Consider the following 21,550-nt stretch of genomic DNA (forward strand, 5'->3'; position numbering starts at 1 on the left):
AGAAGGCCCTTGGCGCTGGACCTCAGTGTCCGGGCAGAACGATGGGGGTTGAGATGTTCCTTCAGATATACTGGACTGATCCTTCTCAAGCCGTCAAAACTATATGGGATCAAAACCAACACATGATTCAAGCAAAGGTCAGGTCCCATGAAACCTAAATTCCCACTGTATTAATTCTCCCCCACTTCCCAGGACCCTATAGAAGCGAAAAGGGGAAAGACCTGTAGTAAGGTAGGTGAATATGCAGTTTGCCACTTGCCAGCTGTAGACTTCAGAGATGGGCTTCAGGACCAACTTTGAAAGATGTATGCTGCCCACCATGTGAGTTATGAAGTCCGCTTTGGATGTGAAGTCTGCTTTGACTCTGGGCAGGACCAGAGTGGGAGACAAGTGTGGAATCTATAGAAAAATGGTTTAGTGTGGGTGAAGCCTGGGCAGGACATGTTAAGCTAGAGGTGGAGCCTGTGGCCGATTCACACAGCAGTTTATTCCATTGTCCCAGCGTTTCCCTGACTGTGAATTTCTGCATTATGGTTGACACATAAAAGGTACTTCTGGAAAAGCAATGGAATATAACTCTTATTTAGTGTGCATTACTGTTATTTGATTCCAGAAAAAAAAAATCCATTTGCAGTACCTCCTGCCAGAAAATCCCAGGGATAAAGTGATTAAATTTGAGGCAGTACACTGGCATAACAGATCTTTCCCGGTGTTCTCACAGGGGAACAGAAGAATGCATGAACAGAAATGGCAGAGCAGTAGTGATATTGCCTGCTGGTGTTCACTGTTGTGTATGAAGGATATTGACAAGCTGGAAGGTGTGCAGAGGAGGGCAACCAAGATGACCAAGGGTCTGGAAAAGGCAAGTCTTAAGAGGAACGGCTGAAGGAGCTGGGTATGTTTAGCCTGGAAAAGAGGAGACTGAGAGGAGATATGATAGCCATCTTCAAATATCTCGAAGGCTGTTACATGGAATATGGAGCAAGCTTGCTTTCTCCTGCTCTGGACAGTAGAACTCGAACCAGTGGCTTCAAGTTGCAAGAAAGGAGATTCAGAATAAACGTTCGGAAAAGCTTCCTGACAGCAAGAGCTGTTAGAATGTGGAATGGGCTCCCTCAGGAGGTTGTGGACTCTCCTTCCTTGGAAATTTTTAACCAGAGGTTGGATGGCCATCTGTCATGGATGCTTTAGCTGAGATTCTTGCATTGTATATGTATGTATGCATTGCATATGTATGCTACAACAGCAGCAAGAATACTCATCGCAAAGTATTGGAAGACACAAGATCTACCCACCTTGGAAGAATGGCAGATGAAGGTGATAGACTATATGGGACTGGCAGAAATGACTGGCAGAATCCGAGACCAGGGAAGAGAGACGGTGGAAGAAGATTGGAAGAAATTTAAGGATTATCTTAGGAAACATTGCAAAATTAATGAATGTTAGAATGACGTCGGTTTAGAAATTAAGTGGTTTTCAGCTGTAATGATTAAGTAAAAAGAAAGGCTAAAAATTAAATGGAAAATAAGGGAGAGGATTTGCTGAATTAATAATTAGAAATTGGAATACAGAAAGGGGAGGTATGAGGAGGTCGGGGAAGTAAATTACAAGAAAATAAGAGATTGAATTTATACTTGTTTTTGTTTGCGTCTGTTTGTATTGTTGTTTTGTTTTCATATAATTTTTGAAACTTTAATAAATATATTTTTTTAAAAAAGAGAGATTCCTGCATTGCAGGGGGTTGGACTAGATGACCCCAGGGTCCCTTCCAACTCTGTGATCCCAGCATGGCAGAGCATAACGCTTTTGATCTTCAGGGTATGCGTCATGGCAACAAATTTAATTTTAACCAATTTAGGCTGCCATCCTAATCCCACTCTCCAGAGTGTATGCACCAATGAATTCAATATAATTTATTTATGGGTAGGCACGCTTAGCACTGTAGCATTACTGAATTATTATTTATACCCCGCCTCCCCCCACCCCTCACGGGAATCAGCTTCAATACTTGAGACACCAGACGACCTTAACGCAACATCACATACTCAACGCCCTTAAGAAAGTTGCCCAACTTCCCTGAGAATGTTGCAAACTTTTCCGCATTCTGCAAAGCACGCGGGAGTGTTGTCAGCGCGCTAAGCAAGACGAGCAGGCGCCTGTGTGCCTAAGCCGCAGATAGGCTGCTTTACAGCGCTGTGCAAATCGCGCATCAAATGTGCAAGCGAGCAGCGCCGGTTTTGCACAGCTCAAAGCAAGCGCATGCGTTTCTAATTTCTTTTCGCAAGAACTGTTATTTTTGCATTAATCTGCAAACGTATGTGTGCACCTATCTTGCGAGTGCTATTACGTTTGCACTATTCTGAAAATGCATGCGTGCACTTTTCTTGCAAGTGCTATTATTTCAGCATTAATCTACAAACGCATGTCTGCTATTGTTTGCACTATTCTGAAAATGCATGCGTGCACTTAACTCGCAAGTACTATTATTTCCGCATTAATCTACAAACGCATGTCTGCACCTGTCTTGCGAGTGCTATTATGTTTGCACTATTCTGAAAATGCATGCGTGCACTTTTCTTGCAAGTGCTATTATTTCCGCAAACTCATCTGTGCACCTATCCATCTATCTAGACTAGTACTATTATTTTTTGCATTCCTTTAAAAATGCATGCATATACAGCTTCTCTTCTCCAGCAAAGCGCGCGCCTCACTGCCAAAATCGGAGAGCAAAAAAAAACCCACGCACGGACAGAAAGAAGAAACAACGACCCAATCCTATTCATCTAACAGGGAGCTCCCTATTTCCTTCCCCGGACCTCAAGCCCCGCCCCGCCCTCCCCTCCCATCTCCCGCTCCTCCAATCAGGGAAGCCCTTCGCACGCCACGCCCCCTTCTCTTCTTGCCCCTGCGCGGCCAGAACCAGGAGCCGCGGCCGCCCCAGCGCGCCTATCGCCAGCCCGCTCTTCCGATTGGCTCCCGCGCGCTCACGTGGGTTCACCCGAACGGCCCTCCCCCATTCCGCCACGCCCCTTCTCTCTCTCACCGGCGTGCGAGCGCGAGAGCTCGGGAGGAGGGGCGGGGCGAAGCGTGCGCGCGGAAGGGGGAGGGCGAAGGAAGGCGGCGCGGGGATTGGTTGCTAGGGCGCTGACGTCAGAGACCCGGAGGGCGGGGAGAAAGCTGAGGCACGGAAAAAGGTCAAACTAAAGGCGAGGAGAAGCGGCGGCAGCGGCGGCCGGAGCGGCGGAGGGAGGGGGGGGCGGATTGGGCGGGAGGGGAGAGAGCGAGAGCCCCCCCCGCACCCCCCACCCCCACAGCAGGTACGGGCGGGGGGGGAGGAGGAGGAGTGGGGTGCGCTGTTCCCCGTGGCCACGCCCCCTTCCTCACCTTTGTGGGGGGGCATAGAAGAGGTGCCCCCCCTGTACCCTTTTCTCATTGCTTCTCCTCAGGAGCCCCTGAACTTATAGGGGTGACGTGGAGGGGGGGGAAGCCTCTGATTCCCCTCATGTAATGTGTGTCCCCCCCCCCACGAATCAACATTCACAGATAAGCACCCTAAGGTGCCAGCCCTCCTCACAGTCTTAGGTGCTTCTGGCTGCCCCCTATGTTTCCTGTAGTTCTCTCTCTCCCCCCCATTGGGGTCAGAAACTGCCCTTCCCCCCTCTTTTTTCTGTCACCTCTGCAAAAAACAGCAACAGCCCCCACCCCCACATAGGGGTGACCCCTGTGCTTCTCCTGCTGCCCTCAGGAGCCCCTAGACTTAAATGAGGAAGTCTTTCCTTCCCCTCATGTAATGTGTCCTCCACCCCCCCAACGCACACATAACCACCCTAAGGTGCCAGTCCTCTTCGTGGTCTGTGTGTTTCTGACACCTATGTAGGTGTGTGTGTCCCCACCTCGCTTATGGGGTCAAAAGCAGGAAGCTCCCCCCCCTTTTTCGCCACTTCTCTGAAATAAAACGACAGCCCCACATTGAAACGCACCTATATTCGTCTCCTCAAATAAGTCTCCCTGCTCTTTTGCAGTTTTGGGGGGGTTTTTTTGGGGGGGGCACCATGCTAGAGTGCCCCCATATCTGTCCCAAGTGTCCAGGAGAAGTACCAACAGTCCTGTGCTTGTCTCTCTCCACTCCCCATCCCATAATACTGCTCCCACCTAAGTTGACAAGCTGTGTTTCTGGGCATTGAGGATGTCAAGGGAATGGGATGGGGGCGGCGGGGGGGGGGGCTTGCTGAAAAGTGAACTGGTACAAAAAGGAAAGGTGCTGTTTGAGAAAGGGTTTCTGTTCTATATGCTTTGGGCAAGCTTACACACACACACACACACACAGAAATATATATGCATGCCATGACCTCTGCATGCCCCGCAGGGTCCTTTTCAGGTTACGTTGGGTGATGTGGAGGGGAGATAAAGATGTTTTCCCTGCTTTGCTGTCAAGATTCCTTTAGGGAGGAATGTCACAGATGGGTTGGAAGAGTTGGTGATACAGGACGCAAAAGAGTTCTGTCGTTTTGCCCTGAGAGGTCTTCCCTGTTAGGGCGGCTGTACTGCATCGGAAGGCAGCTCTGATTCCTTTGAATATCTTTTTGGAGCACCCTGTCTTGGTGATTGCTGTTTGACACTTTAGTCGTCCTTTAGGGGGCAACTGGGTGTTTGGGGAAAGGGAGACAACCCAGCAGCTGGCAGAGCTTTCCCTTTCTCCGTAGAATTGAGGAAGTGGGGCAGGGGATATCCGGAGCGTTTCCCTCAAGCTTCCCAGCAAAATAGTTTCTATAAAAGACAGATATCAAGTGACAGTTTTGTGTAACACTCTTCACTTCCTTGTTTATCTGCTTTCCTTAGCTAGGCTTGCCACTTCTTTAAGATTGTTGATGGCTGATGTTGTAAGGACTAAATATATATATATCCCATGATGTCTGATAGGGAGGGATTGGGACTAAAACAACAGAATTGTTTCTTCATGGGCATTGCAAGCAGTGTTGGATTGAAGGAAAGGGAGTTTGTGCGAGGAAGCAAGAATGAGACAAGAGAAGTCTCGGAGCTGTAGCGTATAGCAACAGGAGGTTGCTCCTGAGCTGGAAACTTGGGTTCTGCTTTCTGAAACTTTCTGCTGACAGTACACTTCTTAGGGGGAATCTGAGTGACTGCTGATGCAGCATTGCTGCTCAGGATTTTTTAAAATAAAAAATGTGGTTCATTGAAATTACTCCATTTCAATGTGCTGTACCCAGGCTTGTGGTGATTGACAGCTGTGCATCTAAGATGTGGATGTTGCCTGTTCACTATATGAGCAGTTTCTGCTTTGTATCAGGAAACCACTCTATTTATATCGTTGTTGTTTTTTTACAGGGCTAAATGAAGAAATCACATGTACACCTAAGTAGATGATTGTTTGAAATAAGTGTGAAACCTCTAGAATGAGAACAGATGTAAATTGCTGTAGTCATAGGGTGACTTCTCTGCAATCAGCCCGATAGCTCATCACAGCACAGTCTTAATTGAACCTGCCAGACTTGTCAGCATGCTTACTCAATGCTATCCCACCCTGTCTCGTTTTGCAGAACAGCAGTAAAGAATGCTGGTGAGGGCAAACCTCCACAGAGTAATGAAAAGCGAACTTCTTAACATTTTGACATCAGGGTAGAGAAATCTTCCTCCCAGCTGCTTTCCTCAGGAGGCTTATCCAGTTTGTTGATTTGAATAAAAATGGACACGATTAACTCAATTAGCTGCTATATAAAATCTCAGTTTTCTGGCCTGATTCCTCCCGCTCTCGGCCCCACAGTTCCCAAGGACTAGAATTATTTTGGTTTTGCTATAATTATCTTCATATGGGTGGGGCTCTTCGAAGGCTGCTCACCTTTTCTTTTTTGGGGGGGCTGCCTTAGCTGTTTGTAAGAAGTTGTGGAGAGGCTGAGAGATGGCCCTGCTTTCTCTTTTCCCTTCCCAAACTGTTTGGACTAAACACAGCGGAGTTGAGTTCGCTTGCTCTAATAACATATCACATGAGGGAGGGCATAACTTCAGAAGGGGTATTGAAAGCAAAAAGTGGAGATTCCATTGGCCTTTTTACAAACTGGGTTAAAAATTAAGCTCTGTGGTGTGTTAATGTGCTCCTGGAAAATATGTCACCAATTTCATAGCTGCCCACATCTTGAAGTGTGGGCAAGAAGCAGTAACTCAGCAGATCATTCCAGATCTTATGACCTTAGTGGATTTTTGGAGGTCACCAGCCTAAATATGTTTGTGTTCTCTATAGCAAGTGGGACAAGCATCTTTTCTCAAAACCTTGAGGTTTTATTCACATTGGCCTCTTTTTTTTGCACTTTTTTGCTCATGAGATCTGGAACAAGTACACAGTCTCTTGCAGTACAATACACAGCTCTTCATATATGTCATATTATAAGTCCCTTTCAAATCTGAGGAGATGGTTAACTTGTTGGGAGTAAAGATAGTGTTGCTGTGGGACATATTCTCAGTGGTAGTTCCTGTCTGGATACTTGTACGTGCATCACGAGTATGAGGAAGTAGTTATGTAAAAGAGTTTTCCATCCTATCTCACCTACAGCCTTCCAAGCAGCCCTGAGAACGGGATTTCCCTCATACTGGACATTATGGAGAATGTGCTGTTCCTTTATCTTCTGTGTTGGACATCATTGAGTTGGGAGCAGGTTGCAGCAGTTACAGTTACGTTGTGTGGGAAATGGGAGTTTGGGTACAGTCTAGATCAGGGTAGGGAAACTGTTTTGTCTATGTGGGCCAGATCGTTAGCAGGATCGGCCTCTTTGACCAAACCTGGCAGGTGTGCAAGGCTGCCAATGTGTGACTCGCAAGGCATCACAGTGACGTCTTGTGCCGAAGTACTTTGAACTCCCAGAGTTGGGACTTAAAAGCACCTTGTGGGCTGCTAAAAGGGAGGGGTTGTTCCTTCATTTTAGCAGAGAGTTGCATAGAATCCCCTGCTAAAACAGTGGTTAAAAAAATAAAAAACCCTCCATTTTAGCTGATTTTGATCCACTTCTCTTTCTGAATGTTTGGAATCTCCTGCTAAAAATGGGAGGGTCCTGCTATTTTGGCAAGGGATCAAATGCAGGCTTTCATGGAAAACTGCCTAAATGATGTAGAGGAAGCCCATTTCCTTGAAACAGGAAGGTGTTTGCATGGAAACCGGCCAAACTGAGCAGGATTGAACCCTGCTCCTCAGCTGATAAGTGGGGGTTCATTCCTGCTCAGTTTGGCTGTGCACTTCCGAGAACACGTACCCAGCCAATGCAGGATTTAACAAGTATCTAGCGCCTATTAGGTGACATCATGAGTGATGTCAGCCGATGGGTGAATGGGCATAGTTTTGGGGAAGTAGCCTGGCAGTTCAAGTTGGACTCCTGGTGGGCCAGGATTGGCCTGGGGGCTGGAGTTCCTCACTTCTGGCTTAGATTATATACATGCATAAGTGAAACCTTTTTAAAGTGGTATCCATGCATACAGTGTTTCTAGAACAGTGTGTGGTATGAGGAGGAAAGTTCAGCTTTCAGGTTGTTCTCAGTTGACATCTACATACATCACCATATTAAAACAATAGTTGTACTAGAGTAAAATACCTGTTCATATCTTAAGACTAAATACTGCCGTGCAGTTGTGGGGAAGGGAGGGCAAATGGAGAAGAATCTGTACAGTCTCTCTCATCTGCTCTTTCTTGTATTGGTTTCCAGGAGAAGACGGAGCATAAGCCCTCGTGAAATATAAGGTGCAGTGTTTGGCTATGTCGATGGCCTTCTCCCTGTTGGTGGATGAAGCAGTGGCCTTAGCAACCATCTCCTCTGTGGGGAGTGGAGAGAATTCTTTCTCCCTCTCTTCCTGCCCCTCAGGTGTGGCCACTTCACTGCATGAAGTATGTTTGCACATGTTTCACAGTAAAATAGCCCCCAGAGCACTTCAAAGCACTTCACACAGCTGTAATTTCAGCTGCTCTGGGAAATCCTTTATTGTGGCACTTCCACGAGCAAATTCCAACTACTGGCATTTCTCAGAGTTAATTCGTGTGTGAATGAATCCTAAAATCGGCTTCTTTCAAACCAGAGTCCAAAACTTTTCCGTTTCATAAGTTCATTAGTAACAGTGAATGGGTTCCAACTGCAAATGCAGTATTAGGAAAACTTGGCAGTTTCTGTTTATTAAATGCTAGTAAAATAAACATACCCATTTCTGGAAAAAAATTGTGGAACACCAACATCACAGAGAGAACCTGAAGAAAACTTGGGGAAGGTGGTCAGTGGGACAGATGGCAATAGAAGGGAAAGTGGCAAACAGTTTCTTCCAAGCTGAAAAGGAGAAAGATGGGGATGTTAGAGTGCTTTAAGTCCTAGAAATTTGCCACTTTCTGTTGCAGTGTTCAAGCAGTTCCTCCAGTTGACAGTTACCAGGGAGTTGCTGCCAAGCGTCTTTCTCAATGCCTGCCTTCGAAATCTACCCTGTCCTGGGCACATCTCACAGTCCTGTCTTAAAAATGCAACAACTCAAGCTTTCTTCAAGAGGCAGCAATATATTAAAGCACAGTGCTGTGGATTTACCGGGGGGTGGGAGGACTGAATTGAGTTTTTTTTTATTAGGACAGCATTCATTGAAAAAAAAATCGGTTGGCATAAGAAAATATTCTCACATGCTGGAGTGTGATCTAATTTAACATGATCAGTTTGCTTGTATTTATTAGACAAAGCAAAAAAAGTATTACATTCCAAGCTTGCCTAGTATTGTATTTGCAATTGACATCCATTCATTTTCTGCAAATGAGCTTACAAAAATGGAATTTCTGCATGGGGAAATAAAGCCCCAGAATTTTTTTTGCCCCACACCGCTGGATTTTCTAAACTCAATTCTATATGGATCAACATTTGTAAGCAATTTAACATTAGTGACAACATTCCAAGCAGTAACCAGGTGTTTACTTCGGAGAAAGAAAATGTGAACTCTAGGAGGTATTTCTACCCGACTTAAAGTCTATCTTAATTCTTTTTAGGGAAAATTGAAGAATGTGGGGCAGAGCTTAATGTGAACCTTCTTGAAGTCCTGCAATTTTCTAGTTCTCTGTCTCTTACGTTTATATGAATGCGATCAAGGTTGATAGGTACTTGTGGGTCAGAAATTCTTTCTGTCCCAATTTCCATCTATTCCCCACTCGCCTGCTCACCCCCACTTGCTGCCTGAAACCTTGTGTAATATTTATCTTGGTGCTAGAATGTTTCTGGAATACTTGAGGTAAATTGGATGAGGCATTTGGGAGATAAGAGGGTTCAACAAAAGGGGTGACTTCACTTCTTGAATATTCTTCAACTCTGCGTGAGTTCCCTAACCACTTGGCTCACAACTTTTCTAATCTTTTGCTTTTAGTGGGAGTTCATAAATTGGGCCAGCTCTCATGTGGAAGTTGGCAAGTCTTAGTGGTAGGTACATATTTAATTGCAGCCTTTATCTCTCAAATGCTAGGATAAATTGCAGGGGCAATGCCATGTTTCCATCGATGTGGGAGGAGAGGCATGGGTTGTGCAACTTTGCAATAATTTATTCTGGGTTGCTTAGCCGCAACCTGTATCGTTTGCTGTTGTTGTTCCTCTCTTCGTTGTGTTACCATTCCCGCCAGTTACACTTCTGCTGGGGTTTTGTTTTTTTTAAAGGGATTGTTCAACGTGTTCTCTAGGGCTGAGGGCCATGGTTGCATGCTTGCACTTCATAGTACTGCCTTGTTTAACACAAAACAGCATTTGTGGTGTGCTCATTCTCCCATCTAGTTGGTCAATAGCTCTTGACAGATGGGAGAGTGAGAACTATTTGTACAGCCTCTAAAGTGCAGGAACAAAATGCAGGACTCTCTTCCTCCCTACAGTTAGTGTTAGTTCTTAAAGTTTGAAGGAGAATGAACAAGTGTTGCTTGTGATCATCCTAGCACAACCTGCTCGTGATCTGCACGTGTCTTTATCCTTAAGTGAGGTTCCTGCTTGTCTCTGATGATCAGTGGAATTTTTAAAATGCCAGTACTAATGCATTTGTTTTGTACAACAGGGCACTTGACATCTTGTGTGCCTTAACTCAAAATACTGTGTGCAAGTTGGACGGTGCACGTGGTTAAAAAGTTGTTTATGCAGAACTTGCACTGTGCGAAGTGCTTTAGAAAGCCTTGCTCACCATAATCGTATGAGGTATATTTTTCAGATTTTGCAGATGACAAAATAAGACCGTGTAGCTCAAAATCACTTTGAGAGTTCATAACAGCTGAGGTGGAATTTGGCCTTTTAGATCATGGGTGAGTGGTGTAGCTTCACATCACTAGCTTTGTGAAACCGTGATATATTGGGTTTTCATCTCGTGGGGGCCTAGTTGCTGCAAAAATTGGACATTGGGGTAAGGACAGAGGTGGTGTGAAGGAAGGAATGGGTTGTGTTATAAGTGATGGAGCTCATACAAATTAAAAGCCATATAATTCAAAGCTAGTTATGCAGCAGAACCCTAATGTCTCTTTAGCTTTTCTCTGTTTTCTAAGCAATTACTTCTGCATGTGCAAGCTTTTTCCTTGACCGTGAAGGCTAAACCACCTTAAAATTTTCAAGTTTGTATGTTCCTGCCAGATTTTTCATCCTGTGCTGGCACGTGGCACAACTCACAATCAACTGTAAGCTGATTCTCTTTTGGAGAAGCACAAGTTTGGCCCTAATGTTGCACATGAGCATAACTGGAAAAACCTCCAAGACGTGACTTAATACCTTAGCAATACTGCATAGAAGTTTATTTACTTGGGACATGGAGCTCTGGAACGTAAGCAAAAAAGATACAGGGCTCTGTCCCAAGGAGCTTGCAGTCTGATGTTTTGATAGGAGTGGAGATGATAAAAGGAGGACCGGAGAGGGCTGTGCAAGGACTTCATGGAATAAATAGTTTTTGAGGGAGACGTTTGAAGAAAAAGTGAAGTAGTGCCCAGAATTCCTTGTAATTTTACAACATTCATTAGATAGGGTCTTGTTCTTTGCAATCTGTGTGCCTATACTGCAGCAGAATCTGTGGTTAATCTTGTTCCCAAGTAATGGTAAATGAGTTTACACTGAAGTGAAAGTTAGAAAGATAAAAGGAAAACAAACTATTAATGATCAGTGACCTAGATCAGTGTTTCCCAACCTTTGGCCTCCAACTGTTTTTGGACTACAACTCCCATCATCCCTAACTAGCAAGACCCAGTGGTCAGGGATGATGGGAATTGTAGTCCCTAAACAGGTGGAGACCAAAGGTTGGGAAACAATGACCTAGATAGCGTTTCTGTTCCATGTCCGAAATTTCCTCTGAGGCATTTTTTTGAATCCCCTAGAGTAAGGTCACTGGGAAACTTCATTGTGTTTTTAAAGAATGGAAGCTGAATGAAAGATGCAAGAAGGAAAGGAGTGGTTGAGTCGACTTTTTTTTTTAAAGGGTGATATTCAACTAAATTTTACACTGAGTGAACCCACTGAAATGAAAGTTTATGAATAAGTATGAGTCCCGATTCGTAGGTGGCACTGTGGGTTAAACCACAGAGCCTAGGGCTTGCCGATTGGAAGGTTGGCGGTTCGAATTCCTGGAACGGGGTGAGTTCCCATTGCTCGGTCCCTGCTCCTGTCAACCTATCAGTTTGAAAGCATGCAGTGCAAGCAGATAAATAGGTATCACTCCAGCGGGAAGGTAAACGGTGTTTCTGTGAGCTGCTCTGGTTCGCCAGAAGCGGCTTAGTCATGCTGGCCACATGACCCAGAAGCTGTATGCTGGCTCCCTCAGCCAGTAAAGCGAGATGAGCGCTGCAACCCCAGAGTCGGTCACAACTGGACCTTTACCTTTACGAGTCCTGATTAGCTTATGAGGAAATTCCTCAGAACACTACCTGAAGATGACTAAAGTAGAGAATAAGCAAAACTAGCACTGGGGGATAAGAACACAAAATAAAACATGCCAAAATAGAATTTAGAGTTAAGCTGAAATGCGTCTTTGCCTTTCAAAACTGTTTGCAAATGGCCTTTCTCTCTTTTAGCTTTTCCATAGAATAGAATCACAGAATTGTATAGACCATGAGGGTCATCAAGTCCAACCCTTTGCAATGCAGGAGCCTTTTTGAACCCATGACCCTGAGATGAAGAGTCTCGTGCTGTGCTGGCCAAGCTATCCATCGAGGCCTTCCCCTATACCAGCTATGACTTTTGCCATCCTCTCTGCTGCTTCGCTTACGAGTTTTCCTTGTGGGCATCGCCACAGAACTGCATGGTGGAATTTTGCTGTCCCGATTCATGTGACCTTTTGAGTAGGCTGGTGGTTAGGTTTGGTGGTGTCATGTATCATGTTGTGGCACAGCATTTGGTGCATAATATTACAGAAGCCGTTGCTGGCATGACAGCAAACACGGTGGTAGAGGGGAAATTTAGAAGCCGTGGGAAAAAATAGTTGGCTCCCTTACCTCAGTTGTGGTTTTTTTAAAACACTAGATCGCATATAGATTGACCTGCTACACCTTCAATATAGGAGGCCCAGCACTGAGCATCCAAGTGTCTGAGATCTAGACTGTTCTGCTATCCACCTTGTGTTTAGGATTAAAAGGCACACACATCTGTTCTGCAAGCAGGAACTGTACTATTGGTTAGCCTATGAATACAAGAAGAAATGCAAATGCTAAACATGCAAATGTTAGCTACTTACATACCTCACAGTTAAATATTAATAATAAATGTAGCTGTTTCTTAAGCTGTGTAACATAATATGCAGAAATTGAATTATACACAGACTAGCTTTCTTTTTCTCTCCCCCCACCCTTTGTCAACAGATCAGCTGTCTGAAAGGGAAGTGAGAAGGTTGTACAGGGCTAGTAAAGGGTGCAACAGACACACAGACAAAGACATGTGAGCAGCTCACTAGACTCAAGGATCTGAACTTGTGCTACTGGGCTGTTTTCTTTGCACATTGTTTACATTCAGGAAAACTATTTTTGGTTTCCCCAAAACAATGCTGTTTGACCTTCCCGTTTTTAAAGAGCAGAACAATTAACTTCATTAACCTCAAAATCAAAACTTTTCTACATTTTAAAGCAGATTTTTAAAAAGCAAAATAAACCTGTTATTTATTTGTGTTTGCAAACGAGTCTTCCTGGAATTCCTTTTAAGGTCATCTCTGTGGGTGTCCTTTATTAAACCTCTTGAAATATTTATTTCCCTCTCTATGTTATAAAATGATAACGTTGCTTGTATGATGACTGAGAAGGATGTTTTCCTTCCAATCGTTTGTTTACAAAGTAAAACAGATTTCACACGTTTTAAGAAGGCCGTAAATTCAAGGATACTTTATATTTGTATTAAGTTCGGATTTAGTTTTACAGTTCCTTTAAAACAACAACAGAAACATTGGCCATGCTTTCAATTGTGCCCAGATACGCACTGGAAGGTATTAAAACAAATTTAAGACTGATTCGGTCACCTGGAGGCTGTAATCCAAAACATCTGGAGGGCACCAGGTTGGTGAACGGCTACTCTAGAGTAACACAGTACCTAGATTTTAAAAGGAAAATACCAGATTTTAAACAGGAGAGCTTGATACAGCTGTCTGCAAGGAAGCCTGCTCACCGGTGGGTTCTTTGCTTGTTTTTATTGCCTAACATTTAGATAGTTGATGGTTAGACTCCAGCATTAAGAGTAAAATAAAATGGGATCTCCCCATCCTAAGCAAGTTATGAACCTGCCTGCCCATTGAGATAGTTGTCTGAGGCCCTCCTATGTGTCCCATTATCTTGAGAATTGTACCCAGCTGGGACCACAGAGAGAGCTTTCCCCCTGGTTGTTTCCAGTCCTGGATTTTCTTCCTGAGGGATGTCTCTAATGGCTTCTCATAGGATGGTCAAAGCCTTCCTTTTCCAGAAAGGGACATAAATAATTGTTCTCTTTTTGAAGTGGTTTTAATTGCTGCAGTTAAATCAACATTTTTTAAATAGGAGGGCGCTCTCTATTTTTAAATTTTAGTGCTTTTATGGCTGCTTTGTTATATTGAATTGTGAAATTGTAACTGCGATTACGTTATTGCTTTAACTTAGCTGCTTTGGACTTGTTGAGGAAAGACTGGGTATAAAATGTTGGAGAAATAAATTACACATTTGCATAGAATTGTAGATTTGGAAGGGATCCTGAGGACCATTTAGTCAAAAATCTCCTGCAATGCAGAAATGTGCAGCTGTCCCATACGGGAATCGAACCTGCAACCTTGGCATTATCAGCACAGCACTATAACCAACTGAGTTATTCATCGAGTCTTATTATTTTCAAAAAAGATGTGAAACTACCTGGGGTTTGGCTTAGGGACATTTTCAACAACTGGTAGGTGGGTAATGCATCTTTAGCAGGTGGCCTGCCAGAAGCGAGACAGATGATGCAATTTTACACTTTCTGATTTTCTGTATCTTGAGATGTGCACAAATATGCAGGGGTACCTCAGGTTAAGTACTTAATTCATTTCGGAGGTCCGTTCTTAACCTGAAGCTGTTCTTAACCAGTAGCACCACTTTAGCTAATGGGGCCTCCTGCTGCCGCTGTGCTGCCGGAGCACGATTTCTGTTCTCTTCCTGAAGCAAAGTTCTTAACCTGAAGCACTATTTCTGGGTTAGCGGAGTCTGTAACCTGAAGCGTATGAAACCTGAGGTACCACTGTATTTGCGTGGGTACTTTAAAGACAGACAACCGGCAATGAAGAATGTATTTCTGTTTTGTAGGATACAGACTACTGGATGTTGGCTTGTGGCAAGTTGCATTAGAAAACTCCAAGATTCAAGAAAACTGCCCTAACAGTATGTTGGTAAGTTTAGAGGGTGATTTGGAGGGTCACTTCACGTGGGGTGGGGTAACGAAAAAGTTTGTCCTCTAAAATTAATAGGGGCACAGTAGAGGAAGATGAACAGAGAACCTTCGAAAATCAACTTGACAGAGTTGGAACCACTCCACTGAAAAAGTCATAAAACAGTGCCAGAAATGGCCACCTCTGTTCTCGAAAGGCTGAACAATATTAAGACCATTTAAATGTATGAGCGTATGACATTGCTGCATGTTGTCAAATGCTGGGTCCATGTGGCAGCAGCATCTCTCTCTTTTCCAGCCTGGACTTTTAATGAAGATGCCAGGATTTGAACCCGGGGCCTTTTATGCACAAAGGTTGTGTTTTACAACTAGGTGGTGGTTCCTTTTGATACGCTAAGTAAAGAAATTGTGCTGAGAGTCCAGCTTCAGCTTTCTGTAAGAAACAAGGGTTAGAGTGCTTGGCTTGGACTAATAAGACCCATGTTCAAATCCTCACCCAGTCATGCAATACACTGGGTGACTTTGTACTGTTTCTTAGCCTTGCCTCTCTTACAGGGTCGTATTACAGACAGAGCATCACTGTGAGTCTACTAATAACAGACTTTTAGGAGAAAAGGCATTTCTGCAAATACTCGTCATAACAAAGCTACTAACATTTTTTTTTTTTAACTCTTTGGCAAAATATAATCAATTTGGGCTAACCGAATAACAGTATATTAAAATAACTTACAATTGCCACTTCGAGTTAAAATTTGTAAGCTAGGGTTTTAGTTGTGTGGTTGCTAAAAGCAATTGTGGTCCTTTAAAAGATACAGGAAAAGCCCTGCTCACCCTTTTGAGGCCTTTGAATTTCTGTCTGCTAACTGGCAGAATAGAACCTTGATTGAGATTTTGCATGAGTGGGATGAATGCCGGCTGTTGAAAGCCAGAAACAGATGATCATGATTTGTATCCCTACTTGGAAGTTGCTTCTTAATTGGCATGCTTGGGCATAATGATGTTCCTAACATCTTTATCATGTAAATGGCCTCTCATGGTTGAATATGTATTGATCTCTTTGGAACGCTCACAGAAGCAGTCTTTCATGTTGAATTACCGGAACTTTGCACTTCAGCCTGCCTCCTTGCTTGCCAGAATGTACAGTTTAAGAGGCAATAGTTCAGCTGCAGACCTGATCAATATCCAGTAACTGCAGCATAGTTGACTCATCTTCTAGGACAGTTAGAATATGAGCGTGTTTTGGCGTCATCAGAACGATTGCTGTCATCTGTCCTAGCATGCTGTTCTTCCTTCCAGCAAACCACTGATGATGCAGGCAAAGATGAGTAAGGCTCCAAAAGGCTGTTTTTTGCCACACTTGGATTAGGGTAGTACAATGCTTCCCAATTTCTGCACGGCAACATGGATGTCAACGTGCCCTGCAGGATATATATATGCTCTACAGGTAACATTATTCCTGGCTTTATCCTGCAGACCTCTTGATTGCCAGCCACTGTGCATCTTGCTTTTTATTGCTATAATCTGCCCTAGAAGGGTGATAAATCTTGATAAGGGATGTCCAGCTTCTGTAAAATCTAGGCCTATTATGTTCTTCTGCTGTGTTTCATGAGCTAGGGGGTTTAGTTTTGTTCTGCAAACATGTCTCTTTGCATGTAGTCAGGCGTCATATTTGGCCATCACAGTTATAGAGCTCATATAATCATAGAAATGCAGAATTGGAAGGGACCCTGAGGATAATCTAATCCAGTGGTTCTCAACCTGTAGGTCCCCAGATGTTGGACTACAACTCCCATCATCCCTGAGCTCTGGCCTTGCTAGCTAGGGGTGATGGGAGTTGTAGTTCAACAACCTCTGGGGACCCACAGGTTGAGAAAGGCTGACTAATCCAACCCCCTGCTTTGCGGGAATATACAGCTGTCCCATAAAGGGACCGAACCAACAACCTTGATGTTATCAGCACCATGCTCTAACCAATTGAGCTTTGTGGAATATCAAATGTGCAAGTTTATAAAAGTTTACAAATTGTACCCCAAAGGGGACTTGTAATAAACAGATATTACTGTATTTTTCGCTCTATAAGACGCACCAGACCACAAGACGCACCTAGTTTTTGGAGGAGGAAAACAAGAAAAAAAATATTCTGAATCTCAGAAGCCAGAACAGCAAGAGGGATCGCTGTGCAGTGAAAGCAGAAATCCCTCTTGCTGTTCTGGCTTCTGGGATAGCTGCACAGCCTGCACTTGCTCCATAAGACGCACACACATTTCCCCTTACTTTTTAGCAGGGAAAAAGTGAGTCTTATAGAGCAAAAATTACGGTAGTTCCTTTAGTTATAACTTGGCATTGTTTTTCTTCTTTTTCTTTTTCTTTTTCTTCTTGTGTAAGTTGGCGCAGCTAGATGGCAATCAAATCCCTTCCAACTGTACAATTCTATCATTTTAAATTGATTAAAATTTGGTAAGATTTCCAGTGGCTATGTTGAAATTGCCTTTGGGACCAGATTTGACAGGTGGGTTGCCTATTGGCGATTTCTTAGATAGAGAGTGGCATTCTTGTTATACAGTTGACAAACTTTTTTATTATAGGAATCTATTGCTTATTCACATTAACTTATCTCGCAAGAAAATCTGTAAATCTCAACCAGAGACACAATTACTCAGACCGCTCTGTGGTCCAAATCCTTGTGTCTCAAAGGTCATCCTGTGTTGTGGCCAGTTCCCATAGCATTTCTTTTTCAAAGAACAGAGTGCTCTTTTATTCATTTTATTGTAGCTGACACCAGGTCTCACTTTTATTTCCGCAATTGCTTTTCATCTCTTAGCGGGATATGCTACTTAGTTGATTTTCTTTTACTTTCTGTGGCCTTCCTGGTCTTTTCTTCCTTCAGCACTGCTTCAACCATCCTCAACCATCCCCAACCAATTCACCCTGCTTTTGTTTAGCTTCACACATCTCAAAAGGTGGGTTTCTCCTCTGCCTTTAGGCTGCCTTTGTTGCTGCCTTGTTGGACCTTGATATTCTTCTACAAACTCTGTACATCACTTTATGCCATGGAAGAGGACACTCGTCTGAAACGAGTAGTTGCAACTGGAAACCAATAGGGGAAAATGCTACTAAAATTTCGTATCGTTTATATAAACATCAAACCGGGTGCTCCTATGAATAAAAGAGCTTTTCACTCTGAGTGTTCAGTAGCACTGTTTCATGTTAAGGAAACTTGCATCCTTTGAGAGCCAAGTCCTTAATAAGAGAGGTCCTAAAACTTGCTTTGGTCATTGATGAGAGGAAATTCAGTCTTCAAATCGCCAAATAACTTTGTTTTTGTACTTCTGTTAAAGATTGTCTGCATACTTGAAATCTGAAACGTGCCTGTATAAATGAAAGTTCTACGTAGCAGTTGGGCCAAGAAATGTCTAAAGAAGGGGGTTGTTTCCCCTCTCTCAAATGTTATCATCAAATACAAAAGAGCAGAAGTGCTTTCTGAATCACTCTTAGCAGCTGTTGATTCAGATTTAAATGCTTCAGATAATAACCCATACGCCTGAAGTTGTTATCGTGAAATCAGAAATGCTGGAACATAGGATAAGTGTTTTGGCTTCTGGCTTTGTGAGCACTCGTCAACAATGTTTTATAAAGTCCCAAACTATATGTGACATTAAAAACACTTCTCAATGACAGGTGTATCTTTAAAAACTGCAAATAACAGCCCGTAGCCCCTGAAAGAACTATAGCAGATGATGAAGCAAAGTTTATTCCGTGTCCTGTCCCAACAAATATGGTTGATAGGCAAGTGCTATTTGCATTGGGAAGGAATGTTGCTTTCTGATTAAAATAGCAGTTCCGGAAGAGCGATTTTTGCTGGAACCGTGCTGGGTGAAATGGATCAAACTTCACGTCATCACCTACTGAAGTCTTGGGTGGGGAAGGCAGTAGCTATTATTTGCAGTTTACAAAAGATACACACTAAGTTAAACCATTTCATACATTCAAGGGAGTAAAAAGGTAAAGGTAAAGGTACCCCTGCCCGTACGGGCCAGTCTTGCCAGACTCTGGGGTTGTGCGCCCATCTCACTTAAGAGGCCAGGGGCCAGCGCTGTCCGGAGACACTTCCGGGTCACGTGGCCAGTGTGACATCGCTGCTCTGGCGAGCCAGAGCCGCACACGGAAACGCCGTTTACCTTCCCGCTGGTAAGCGGTCCCTATTTATCTACTTGCACCTGGAGGTGCTTTCGAACTGCTAGGTTGGCAGGCGCTGGGACCGAGCAGCGGGAGCGCACCCCGCCGCAGGGATTCGAACCGCCGACCTTTCGATCGGCAAGTCCTAGGCGCTGAGGCTTTAACCCACAGCGCCACCTGCGTCCCATTCAAGGGAGCAGTCCTATACAAAAGAAGCTGGCGTAAATTAAGCTGGCATAAAATTATAGCAGATCCAAACCCCATTCAGGAGCAAGACTACTTGCAAGGAGCCAGCATAAAATTGCTCCTGAGTGTATCTTAACTTTTTCTTTTCTAAATTAGGTGTTCATCACAATGGCAGGCTTGCACCTGGTCTGCTGTTCCAAGTGTTCCTGCTGTTGTAAGATTTGTATAAGAACCACAACAGTGGAGTGTTAGTTTACTGTTGGGAGATCTTCCAGTATATTGGAGTTATTTCCTCTTTGAAAAGGAATGTGTGGGCAGTCCTGGCCAAAAAATGGCAGTGTGGTGTGCCTCTTTCAAACAGACCAGCCTCCATAACCCCTTGCCTTGATTGAACCTGGTGTATCTGCCACTAGTCTCAGACTGAGAAGAAGAAACAGTAGTCAGAGAATTATAGAATTGTAGAGTTGTAAGGGACTCTTAAGTGTCATCCAGTCCAACCACCGAAGTTAATGTGAGAAGGAGTCTTTGCTTTTTGAATAGGTAGCTGTAACTTCTATTTCATTTTACTCTTGCATGCTGCATTTAGATTTTGTTGCCCCAAACTGTTCTCAAAATAGTCTCTTATTTTTATTGCAGAAATCTAATTTCTGGAACACCACATTATCACCTACTATGTAATTAAAAATAATTAAGTCTTTGAAATTACATATTTTCACTCTCAAAAATAAGGGCCCCTTGACACCTCTGTGATTGCCTGCTGCATCTGCTTTTGGTGGCAAAATGTCAGTTTCAAAAAGTTATTTTAAAAAGCTATTTAATGAATGGGTGTAATATTTTTATCCAGATTTTCAGTTTGTAATCTGTTAGTGCAGGAACTTTCCCTACCTTTTTTATGTACTCTTTATCTAAAGATTTAATTAGTTTACACACGGTTTACCACAGATAACATAGGAAGAAGAATGTAATAATATATCTGCTTACCGCAAAGGAAGGGCCACTAAGTTCACTGGGACTTTCTCTAAAGAAAGTGTGCACAGGATTGCAGCCGGGGGCCTCTTTCCAAAGTGCTGCCTGAGTGCTTGCAGCCTGGGAATTCTGTTTCTTCTTCTTTGTCTGTGTGCTTCCAAAATCTGACTGGAGGGTCTCCCAGCCCTCTGGAGATGATCTTGAGTGTGCACAGGGGAGGAAAGTCTGTTGTGCCTGTTGTGCCCACAGAAGTCTGTTCCATGAGTAGACCTGCAGACTTGGACTGCTTCTTGAGTTACCTGTTAGGAAAAATAAAAAGGAAACCAAAGAAAAAATGCTTTTGAGTAGTAGTAGTAATAATAATAATAATAATAATAATAATAATAATAATAATAATAATAATAATAATTTATACCCTGCCCATCTGGCTGGGCTTCCCCAGCCACTCTGGGCGGCTTCCCAAAAAAATATTAAAATACTGTAATACATCAAACATTAAAAGCTTCCCTAAACAGGGCTGCCTTCAGATGTCTTCTAAAAGTCTAGTAGTTGTTTTTCTCTTTGACATCTGGTGGGAGGGCGCCACTACCAAGAAGGCCCTCTGCCTGGTTCCCTGTAACTTCGCTTCTCGCAGTGAGGGAACCGCCAGAAGGCCCTTGGAGCTGGACCTCAGTGTCTGGGCAGAACGATGGGGGTGGAGACGCTCCTTCAGATACACTGGACCAAGGCCGTTTAGGGCTTTAAAGGTCAGCACCAACACTTTGAATTGTGCTCGGAAACGTACCAGGAGCCAATGTAAGTCTTTCAAGACTGGTGTTATGTGGTCTCGGCGGCCGCTCCCAGGCACCAGTCTAGCTGCCACGTTCTGGATTAGTTGTAGTTTCCAGGTCACCTTCAAAGGTAGCCCCACGTAGAGCGCATTGCAGTAGTCCAAGCGGGAGATAACTAGAGCATGCACCACTCTGGCGAGGCAGTCCACAGGCAGATAGGGTCTCAGCCTGTGTACCAGATGGAGCTAGTAAACAGCTGCCCTTGACACAGATTTGACCTGTGCCTCCATGGAGAAGTGTGAGTCCAAAATGACTCCCAGGCTGCGCACCTGGTCCTTCAGGGGCAGTTACCCCATTCAGGACCAGGGAATCCTCCACACCTGCTCGCCTCCTGTCCCCCCAAAACAGTACTTCTGTCTTGACAGGATTCAACCTCAATCTGTTAGCCGCCATCCAACCTCCAACCGCCTCCAGGCACTTGAATTGTTGACGCTGGGGATACTTGGGAGACCCTTAATGAAATTTACACACCTGACTCCCAATTTTACTTACACACACACACACACACACACACAAGCTTGCTTTTCCACATATTGATGAGTGCAGCTGAGACAAGATGAC

At 43.9% G+C, this 21,550-nt stretch overlaps 1 protein-coding gene and 1 long non-coding RNA gene across 19 annotated transcripts in view; both read left to right on the plus strand.

Annotated features, from left to right (window-relative positions):
* The window catches only part of LOC309374267, a 373,854-nt gene that overhangs the window by 341,262 nt on the left and 11,042 nt on the right, over window positions 1–21,550 (plus strand). The window lies entirely within an intron of this gene.
* Window positions 3,175–21,550, plus strand: part of LOC309374201 (uncharacterized protein) — a 28,938-nt gene continuing 10,562 nt past the window's right edge. The window contains exons 1-5 of one of the 18 annotated variants that reach the window (XR_014170381.1): window positions 3,211–3,317; window positions 7,707–7,741; window positions 10,201–10,291; window positions 14,750–14,832; window positions 17,719–18,015. Coding sequence is in view for 1 of the 18 variants with exons in the window: in XM_081919090.1 (XP_081775216.1) it covers window positions 7,757–7,862; window positions 14,750–14,832; window positions 17,719–17,791 (262 nt within the window). In the remaining 17 variants the exon portion in view is untranslated. The other 17 variants (XR_014170391.1, XR_014170387.1, XR_014170388.1 and 14 more) reach the window with 17 other exon arrangements.

The sequence above is a fragment of the Podarcis melisellensis genome (assembly GCF_964234715.1).
Source record: "Podarcis melisellensis genome assembly, chromosome: 7".
Lineage (NCBI taxonomy): Eukaryota > Metazoa > Chordata > Lepidosauria > Squamata > Lacertidae > Podarcis > Podarcis melisellensis.